We start from the raw sequence: 10,965 nt of genomic DNA, 5'->3' as shown, positions 1-10,965 counted from the left end.
CATGTTCTAATTCTGTCTCTCTTTTGTACACACAAACACACACACACACACACACACACACACACACACACACACACACACACACACACACACACACACACACACACACCCCCCAACACGTGGGAGGAGTGCGGTATGTCTCCGGGGGTCTTCTTCGTCAGCTCTTTAACAGGATGTGTGTATTTTGGGGGATATGTGCGTCAGTGTGTACGAATATGATGCTGCCATTTACACGGATGAGCCAAAACATTATGACCACCCAGAGGTTGATCATCTGCAAACAGGGGCACGTGTCCACCAGGTCTGGCTAGATGGTAGAAGGACAGTCAGTTCTCATAGTCAGCGTGTTGGATGCAGGAGTAAAGACCCGAGCGACTTGGACGAGAGCCAAACTGTTATGGCCGGGTGACGGGGTCAGAACCCCTCAGAAGCAGCAAGGCTTGTGGGGTGCTCCAGGTCAGCATGGTGAGTACCCACCGACAGTGGTCCGAGGAGGGACAAACCACAAACCAGTGTCACGGTGTTGGGCGCCCGAGGCTCATCGATTCATGAGGGCAACGAAGGCTATCCGGTCTGGTCCAAACCGACAGAAGGTCTACTGTGGCACAAGTCAGAGGACATGTTAATGATCATTATGGGAGGAGGAATATGTCGTAACAGCCATCCCACCCTGCTGTGTATGGGGCTGCGTAGCCACAGACCAGTCAGAGTGCCCGCGATGACCCCGGTCCTCCGTCGAAATCGCCTACGATGGGCCCGTGAGCATCAGAACTGGACCTTGGAGCAGTGGAAGATGGTCACCTGGTCCGATGATGAGTTGTCTTTTAGACCATGTGGATGGTCGTGTACACTTACCTGTGGAAGTGGACGCCGGGATGCACTGTGGGGCGACGACGACAAGCCGGTGGAGGGGGTGTGATGCTCTGGGCACTGCTCTGCTGGGAAACCTCGGGTCCCGCCATTCAATCGGACACGTGCCACCTTGCTAAACATGTTGTAGACCACATACACCCCTTCATAGCAATGCTATTGGTATCCCTGATGGCGGAGGCCTCTATGGCAGAACGATGCACCCTGCCACACTGCACACATTGTTCAGGAAGGGTTTGAGGAGCACGATGAAGTGTTCAAGGTGTTGCCCTGGCCTCCAAATTCTCCAGATCTCAATTTGATTGAGCATCTGTGTGATGTGCTGGACCAACCAGTCTGATCCATGGCGGCTCCACCTCGCAACTTACAGGACTTGAAGGATCTGCTGCTGATGTTTTGGCGCCAGATACCACAGGCCCCTTCAGAGGTCTTGCGGAGTCCACGCCTCAGCAGCCAGTGCTGAGGAGCAACAGCATATTAGGCAGGTGGTCGTAATGTTTTGGCTCATCAGTGTGTCTACTTGTGAGACAGATTAATACGTAAGAGCGAAGCATCTAAGCTCTCTTTTGCAATCTCTTCTTTTGAACCTGAAAGCTGAGCAGGGGCCTCCGCTACGAGAGCGGCTCCGCATTGAGGACGGTCCCAATGTAACATCGGCGCCACGCTTCCGAGCCTCCGGACACGCTTCCTAACTGCTGGCTGGACTTCAGAGCAGCACTAACAGGGAACTCTGCAGGCCCAGCAGGGATGAGGCACGGCGCAGCATGCTTTTTTTTTTATTTTAATGGGTTCAGATCTGGCTCATGACCTTCGTCAGACTTCCTCGCCAGCTCCCCCGGCACATTTTTTTCCCCTCATCCTCTGCCGTGTACTACCGCCGTAAATACGGATGGCAAAGTGTGGGGGGGGCAAACTAACTAAAAAACAGACATCCATCCATCCGTTAGCCAAACCGCTTATCCTGCTCTCAGGGGTGGCGGGGATGCTGGAGTGTATCCCAGCAGCCACTGGGCGGCAGGAGGGGAGACACCCTGGAAGTGAACAACCCATTGTGGGTGAAGTATGTCATTACTCCTGTGCTTACGGATCAGCACGGGGGACCCGAATGGTGCATGATTAACTCACCGCCGCTCAGGGAAACGTGTTGTTCACTCACACAGCCTCAGTGTTTACCCCCCCCCCCCAAAAAAATGCAAATACAGGGTTGTCGAGCTGTCCCGGTACAATTAATCCAAACATATACGATACCTGGAGGGCCCCAGAACCCCAGTTGCCTGCCAGCCCCCCTGCAGCTGGAAGCAGCAGCGAGGGGAGGCCTCGCCTCCCACACACAACAGGGGCGCTGTGTGCACACAGCCGCCGGCGACGTGTGAAGACGCAGCGAGATATTTTTATTATGGGAGCAATCCTATTAGAAATAGAAATGATAAGGAGAGCCAGCCCGAGGCGGGCTCTCTAAAGGGGCCCGAACGAATCACAGCGCTACGTTTAGTTTTCCAGGAAAACCTCGCCGTTGTTTTTTCGCATATGTGGAGCCGACCTTTGCTGTGACTGTGTAGGAATCTTGAGTCTGGAAATCTAAAAAAGTAAGTAAATAATGCTGCGTTTCTAACCGGAAACTCACCTGAACTCATACCATGAGTAGGCCTTCATGCGAGCAAGCAAACCTGTAGGAGGGGCTGCACCAGCCATAATACACTCTGGCCCTCATGTGCAGGGCAGCAAAAGGTATGAACCTGTGAGTGACTACATATATATACATACATATATATATATATATATATATATATATATATATATATATATATATATATATATATATATGTACTAGAAGAGTCCCGCTACAATGTAGCGGCTTGGTTATCCACCCGTCTAAATCTCCCTCCTCTTCCCCCTGCCCCTAAACCCCCCCCACTCCAACTCCCTCCCCCCAAATGCTCAGAATCATCTGAAATGCCGAGAAAAGTGGTTTTTAGCCATTTTTAGAAAATGCATATTTTGCATAATTATGCATAATTATTATAATTATATTCGAATGTTCTGCTATTTTTCTGGTCCCCTCTGGAACAATACCTACCACCTCCAAAAAAAAAAAAATTAGGATCATAAGTGCATTTTTGCAAAAATGCATATATTTTGCATAATGCCAAAACATTTCTAGGTCCCAGAATTTTTTTTTTATATAGGTGAAAAAATCAAAAATGCTCAGAATCACCTGAAATGCCGAGAAAAGTGGTTTTTAGCCATTTTTAGAAAAATGCATATTTTGCAAATTTATGCATAATTATGCATAATTTTAATTTTCTGGGATTTTTCCCCTTACTCTCTGAGACAATACCTACCACCTCCAAAAAGAATTAGGATCATAAGTGCTTTAGTTTTCGGTCCCGCTATCCACACTAACTAACACACACACACACACACACACACACACACACACACACACACACACACACACACACACACACACACACACACACACACTAACCCGTGGTCATAGTTGTAGTAATCTTGTGTGTAGTAGTCCTGACCAGGGTCGATGCCTGACTCCATAGACAACTCCTGTTGGATCAATACACCCGTTATTAGCACTGGCTTACAGTAGCACACAGACCAGTAGAAAGACCACATTAGAGATGTATGAAGATACACAATCATACACACACACACACACACACACACATAAACACCTACCCCGCTTCTCCAAGACACACACACACACACACACATGGAAGTGCTCAGAAAGAGAGAATACCTCTGGTCTGAGTAGAGACGGTCGGAGAAGTTGTTGTTTCTGACACAGTCACAGAGCACAGAAGAGGACAGAGCACAGAAGAGGACAGAGGACAGAAGAGGACAGAGGACAGAAGAGGACAGAGGACAGAAGAGGACAGAGTACAGAGGTTAACATACAGAGGAAAAGAGTGACAGGTAGTATTTAAAAAAGGCCCGCGCATCCCCAGTGCCACAGATCCGTGTCACAAACAGAGAAACCCAGTATTCGGGGTGTCTGTAGAACCCGATAATGTAATAAATCCCCGATAATGTAATAACTTCCTGATAATGTAATAACTCCCTGATAATGTAATAACCCTGATAATGTAATAGAAAAATGCACTTGAGGCCATTGAAAATGCAATAAAACCTGATAATGTAATAAGTCCCTGATAATGTAATAACCCTGATAATGTAATAGAAAAATGCACTTGAGGCCATTGAAAATGCAATAAAACCTGATAATGTAATAACTTCCTGATAATGTAATAACTTCCTGATAATGTAATAACTTCCTGATAATGTAATAAAGTGCATTTCAGTGATACAGTGGTTGTGAAAAACGGATAAACAGGTCAAAAGTTAATAAACATTCATGCATGTCCAACTTTGACCTGTTGGTGGCGCTAGAGCTCTGGAGCTAGAGTTGCCAACACAGTATCGCCACTTGAACCCATTAATGGGTGGTCTACTGTTAAATTATTACACTATTGGGGAATTATTACATTATCAGGACCTGCAAAATGAAGGCTAACCTGATCATATAATAACCTCCTGTTAATGCAATACTTTATTACATTATCGGTCAAAAGTTTATTACATTATCGGGAATTTTGACCTGTTTATCCGTTTTTCACAATCACTGTATCACTGAGATGCACTTTATTACATTATCGGGGTTATTACATTATTGGGAATTTATTACATTATCAGGTTCTACAGTGTCTCAGAAGTATTAAGGGGTGTGGCAGATGAATGTGTGTCTGTCTCGTCATCCTCGAGCCGTCAGCTACCAGCTGCCTTTTGAAAAGACAAACGCTTTGTCTGCGTTTTGTGCTTTGTGTCACTGGGCCTCGTGTATCAACCTGGGGGGGGGGGGGATGGATTTCCTCACACCGTCACATCCAGACTACGTTTTCCTGCCGTGTCTGCAGAACTTTTGAGTGCAGGGCATCAGCGTCCATCTGAGATGGCTGACGGACACCAATCCCTGCTGATCGACGCTCACGAAGAAAGGAGGATGACGAGCAGAACGGCGAGCCGGTGACGAAGAGAGTTCAACGTTATAGTGAACGATGAACAATTTCTGAACACTTTCCCCCCCCGTTTTTCTCCCCGATTGTAGCTGTCCAATTACCAATTACCCCACCAATTACCAATTACCCCACCAATTACCAATTACCCCAACAATTACCAATTACCCCACCAATTACCAATTACCCCACTCAGAGCGTATCAATAGCTCTGACAATGGCTCCTAGAGGATAAGTGCTGAGTCTCATCAGCAGCCAGTCAGACTAGCTTGGTCTAGTCAGAAAGGTAGGAACTGAGGAAGCCTCTTGGATGAGAGGCGAGACGTCCTCAGGATAGATACCAAGTCCAGTTGCCCTTGATTCACCTCCTCTGGATGGACCTCAGTAGAGCCAGCAGGCGTTCAGCAAACAGGAAACGGTTCAACCAGAAAGTGAGGTTAAACACGTCTGCATTAGAGTCCCGCATGTGCATGGACATAATCGACAATGCCAGTGGTGCCAGAGTCAGAGGGAAAGGTTAAAGGTTAAATAAATCCTTGCTACACTGCAGTTTGTTGCTGTGTGTCTTGGGACAAATAAAGTGCTCAGATAAAACGCCCAGATGGAGACATTCAGCCTGTCAGCTGGTGTACGGCTGGTCAGCTGGTCTACGGCCTGTCAGCTGGTGTACGGCCTGTCACCTGGTGTACGGCCTGTCAGCTGGTGTACGGCCTGTCAGCTGGTGTACGGCCTGTCACCTGGTGTACGGCCTGTCAGCTGGTGTACAGCCTGTCACCTGGTGTACGGCCTGTCAGCTGGTGTACGGCCTGTCACCTGGTGTACGGCCTGTCAGCTGGTGTAACGGCCTGTCACCTGGTGTACGGCCTGTCAGCTGGTGTACAGCCTGTCACCTGGTGTACAGCCTGTCAGCTGGTGTACGGCTGGTCAGCTGGTGTACGGCCTGTCACCTGGTGTACGGCCTGTCACCTGGTGTACAGCCTGTCACCTGGTGTACGGCCTGTCACCTGGTGTACAGCCTGTCACCTGGTGTACAGCCTGTCACCTGGTGTACAGCCTGTCAGCTGGTGTACGGCTGGTCAGCTGGTGTACGGCCTGTCAGCTGGTGTACGGCCTGTCACCTGGTGTACGGCCTGTCACCTGGTGTACGGCCTGTCACCTGGTGTACAGCCTGTCAGGTGGTGTACAGCCTGTCACCTGGTGTACGGCCTGTCAGCTGGTGTACGGCTGGTCAGCTGGTGTACGGCCTGTCACCTGGTGTACGGCCTGTCACCTGGTGTACGGCCTGTCAGCTGGTGTACGGCTGGTCAGCTGGTGTACGGCCTGTCACCTGGTGTACGGCCTGTCACCTGGTGTACGGCCTGTCACCTGGTGTACAGCCTGTCACCTGGTGTACGGCCTGTCAGCTGGTGTACGGCTGGTCAGCTGGTGTACGGCCTGTCACCTGGTGTACGGCCTGTCACCTGGTGTACGGCCTGTCACCTGGTGTACGGCCTGTCACCTGGTGTAACGGCCTGTCAGGTGGTGTACGGCCTGTCAGCTGGTGTACGGCCTGTCACCTGGTGTACGGCCTGTCACCTGGTGTACGGCCTGTCACCTGGTGTACGGCCTGTCACCTGGTGTAACGGCCTGTCAGCTGGTGTACGGCCTGTCAGCTGGTGTACGGCCTGTCAGCTGGTGTACGGCCTGTCACCTGGTGTACCGGCCTGTCACCTGTTGTACGGCCTGTCAGCTGGTGTACGGCCTGTCAGCTGGTGTAACGGCCTGTCACCTGGTGTAACGGCCTGTCACCTGGTGTACGGCCTGTCACCTGGTGTAACGGCCTGTCACCTGGTGTACGGCCTGTCAGCTGGTCTACGGCCTGTCACCTGGTGTAACGGCCTGTCACCTGGTGTACGGCCTGTCACCTGGTGTACGGCCTGTCAGCTGGTGTACGGCCTGTCACCTGGTGTAACGGCCTGTCACCTGGTGTAACGGCCTGTCACCTGGTGTAACGGCCTGTCACCTGGTGTACGGCCTGTCAGCTGGTCTACGGCCTGTCACCTGGTGTACGGCCTGTCAGCTGGTGTACGGCCTGTCACCTGGTGTACGGCCTGTCAGCTGGTGTACGGCCTGTCACCTGGTGTAACGGCCTGTCACCTGGTGTAACGGCCGGTCAGGTGGTGTACGGCCTGTCAGCTGGTGTAACGGCCGGTCAGCTGGTGTAACGGCCTGTCACCTGGTGTACGGCCTGTCACCTGGTGTACGGCCTGTCACCTGGTGTACGGCCTGTCACCTGGTGTAACGGCCTGTCACCTGGTGTACGGCCTGTCACCTGGTGTAACGGCCTGTCACCTGGTGTACGGCCTGTCAGCTGGTGTAACGGCCTGTCACCTGGTGTACGGCCGGTCAGCTGGTGTACAGCCTGTCACCTGGTGTACGGCCTGTCACCTGGTGTACGGCCTGTCACCTGGTGTAACGGCCTGTCACCTGGTGTACAGCCTGTCACCTGTTGTACGGCCTGTCACCTGGTGTAACGGCCTGTCACCTGGTGTACGGCCTGTCACCTGGTGTACGGCCTGTCAGCTGGTGTAACGGCCTGTCAGCTGGTGTAACGGCCTGTCACCTGGTGTAACGGCCTGTCAGCTGGTGTACGGCTGGTCAGCTGGTGTACGGCCTGTCACCTGGTGTAACGGCCCGTCAGCTGGTGTAACGGCCTGTCACCTGGTGTAACGGCCTGTCAGCTGGTGTACGGCCTGTCAGCTGGTGTAACGGCCTGTCAGCTGGTGTAACGGCCTGTCACCTGGTGTAACGGCCTGTCAGCTGGTGTACGGCCTGTCACCTGGTGTAACGGCCTGTCACCTGGTGTACGGCCTGTCACCTGGTGTAACGGCCTGTCAGCTGGTGTAACGGCCTGTCACCTGGTGTAACGGCCTGTCACCTGGTGTAACGGCCTGTCACCTGGTGTAACGGCCTGTCACCTGGTGTACGGCCTGTCACCTGGTGTAACGGCCTGTCAGCTGGTGTACGGCCTGTCACCTGGTGTACGGCCTGTCACCTGGTGTAACGGCCTGTCACCTGGTGTAACGGCCTGTCACCTGGTGTACGGCCTGTCACCTGGTGTACGGCCTGTCACCTGGTGTAACGGCCTGTCACCTGGTGTACGGCCTGTCACCTGGTGTAACGGCCTGTCACCTGGTGTAACGGCCTGTCAGCTGGTGTACGGCCTGTCACCTGGTGTAACGGCCTGTCACCTGGTGTACGGCCTGTCACCTGGTGTACGGCCTGTCACCTGGTGTAACGGCCTGTCACCTGGTGTACGGCCGGTCAGCTGGTGTACAGCCTGTCACCTGGTGTACGGCCTGTCACCTGGTGTACGGCCTGTCACCTGGTGTAACGGCCTGTCACCTGGTGTACAGCCTGTCACCTGTTGTACGGCCTGTCACCTGGTGTAACGGCCTGTCACCTGGTGTACGGCCTGTCACCTGGTGTACGGCCTGTCAGCTGGTGTAACGGCCTGTCAGCTGGTGTAACGGCCTGTCACCTGGTGTAACGGCCTGTCAGCTGGTGTACGGCCTGTCACCTGGTGTAACGGCCTGTCACCTGGTGTACGGCCTGTCACCTGGTGTAACGGCCTGTCACCTGGTGTAACGGCCTGTCACCTGGTGTACGGCCTGTCACCTGGTGTAACGGCCTGTCACCTGGTGTACGGCCTGTCACCTGGTGTAACGGCCTGTCAGCTGGTGTAACGGCCTGTCACCTGGTGTACGGCCTGTCAGCTGGTGTACGGCCTGTCACCTGGTGTACGGCCTGTCACCTGGTGTACGGCTGGTCAGCTGGTGTACGGCCTGTCAGCTGGTGTACAGCCTGTCACCTGGTGTACGGCTGGTCAGCTGGTGTACGGCTGGTCAGCTGGTGTACGGCCTGTCAGCTGGTGTACGGCCTGTCAGCTGGTGTAACGGCCTGTCAGCTGGTGTACGGCCTGTCACCTGGTGTAACGGCCTGTCAGCTGGTGTACGGCCTGTCACCTGGTGTACGGCCTGTCAGCTGGTGTACGGCCTGTCACCTGGTGTAACGGCCTGTCACCTGGTGTACGGCCTGTCACCTGGTGTAACGGCCTGTCACCTGGTGTAACGGCCTGTCAGCTGGTGTACGGCCTGTCAGCTGGTGTAACGGCCTGTCAGCTGGTGTACGGCCTGTCACCTGGTGTACGGCCTGTCAGCTGGTGTACGGCCTGTCACCTGGTGTAACGGCCTGTCAGCTGGTGTACGGCCTGTCAGCTGGTGTACGGCCGGTCAGCTGGTCTACGGCCTGTCGGCTGGTGTATGGCCTGTCAGCTGGTCTACGGCCTGTCAGCTGGTCTACGGCCTGTCACCTGGTCTACGGCCTGTCAGCTGGTGTACGGCCTGTCACCTGGTGTACGGCCTGTCAGCTGGTCTACGGCCTGTCGGCTGGTGTACGGCCTGTCACCTGGTGTACGGCCGGTCACCTGGTGTACGGCCTGTAAGCTGGTCTACGGCCTGTCGGCTGGTGTACGGCCTGTCACCTAGTGTACGGCCGGTCACCTGGTGTACGGCCTGTAAGCTGGTCTACGGCCTGTCGGCTGGTGTACGGCCTGTCACCTGGTGTACGGCCTCTCAGGTGGTGTACGGCCTGTCACCTGGTGTACGGCCTGTCAGCTGGTGTACGGCCTGTCAGCTGGTGTAACGGCCTGTCAGCTGGTGTAACGGCCTGTCACCTGGTGTACGGCCTGTCGGCTGGTGTAACGGCCTGTCGGCTGGTGTAACGGCCTGTCAGCTGGTGTACGGCCTGTCGGCTGGTGTACGGCCTGTCGGCTGGTGTAACGGCCTGTCAGCTGGTGTACGGCCTGTCACCTGGTGTACGGCCTGTCGGCTGGTGTACGGCCTGTCACCTGGTGTACGGCCTGTCACCTGGTGTACGGCCTGTCACCTGGTGTACGGCCTGTCAGCTGGTGTAACGGCCTGTCACCTGGTCTACGGCCTGTCAGCTGGTGTACGGCCTGTCACCTGGTGTAACGGCCTGTCACCTGGTCTACGGCCTGTCAGCTGGTGTACGGCCTGTCACCTGGTGTACGGCCTGTCAGCTGGTGTACGGCCTGTCACCTGGTGTACGGCCTGTCAGCTGGTGTACGGCCGGTCAGCTGGTGTACGGCCTGTCACCTGGTGTACGGCCTGTCACCTGGTGTACGGCCTGTCAGCTGGTGTACGGCCTGTCAGCTGGTGTAACGGCCTGTCAGCTGGTGTACGGCCTGTCAGGTGGTGTACGGCCTGTCACCTGGTGTACGGCCTGTCAGCTGGTGTAACGGCCTGTCACCTGGTGTACGGCCTGTCAGCTGGTGTACGGCCTGTCAGCTGGTGTAACGGCCTGTCAGCTGGTGTACGGCCTGTCAGCTGGTGTAACGGCCTGTCACCTGGTGTACGGCCTGTCACCTGGTGTACGGCCTGTCAGCTGGTGTAACGGCCTGTCAGCTGGTGTACGGCCTGTCAGGTGGTGTACGGCCTGTCAGCTGGTGTACGGCAGGTCACCTGGTGTAACGGCCTGTCAGGTGGTGTACGGCCTGTCGGCTGGTGTACGGCTGGTCAGCTGGTGTACGGCAGGTCAGCTGGTGTACGGCCTGTCAGCTGGTGTACGGCCTGTCAGCTGGTGTACGGCCTGTCAGCTGGTGTACGGCCTGTCAGCTGGTGTACGGCAGGTCAGCTGGTGTACGGCCGGTCAGCTGGTGTACGGCAGGTCAGCTGGTGTAACGGCCTGTCAGGTGGTGTACGGCCTGTCAGCTGGTGTACGGCAGGTCAGCTGGTGTAACGGCCTGTCAGCTGGTGTACGGCCTGTCAGGTGGTGTACGGCCTGTCGGCTGGTGTACGGCTGGTCAGCTGGTGTACGGCCTGTCACCTGGTGTACGGCCTGTCACCTGGTGTACGGCCTGTCACCTGGTGTACGGCCTGTCAGCTGGTGTACGGCCTGTCAGGTGGTGTACGGCCTGTCACCTGGTCTACGGCCTGTCACCTGGTGTAACGGCCTGTCACCTGGTGTACGGCCTGTCACCTGGTGTACGGCCTGTCGGCTGGTGTAC

At 54.7% G+C, this 10,965-nt stretch overlaps 1 protein-coding gene across 1 annotated transcript in view; it reads right to left on the bottom strand.

Annotated features, from left to right (window-relative positions):
• LOC130127199 (protocadherin-15-like) overlaps positions 1-10,965 on the bottom strand; it is a 409,304-nt gene that overhangs the window by 2,534 nt on the left and 395,805 nt on the right. Inside the window, 2 exon segments of the mRNA XM_056296769.1 lie at positions 3,355-3,432; positions 3,626-3,664. Coding sequence (XP_056152744.1) covers positions 3,355-3,432; positions 3,626-3,664 — 117 coding nt within the window.

This window comes from Lampris incognitus, chromosome 17 (genome assembly GCF_029633865.1).
Source record: "Lampris incognitus isolate fLamInc1 chromosome 17, fLamInc1.hap2, whole genome shotgun sequence".
Lineage (NCBI taxonomy): Eukaryota > Metazoa > Chordata > Actinopteri > Lampriformes > Lampridae > Lampris > Lampris incognitus.
The sequence above is the reverse complement of the archived record's forward strand: the minus strand, read 5'-3'. Positions and strand labels throughout refer to the sequence as shown.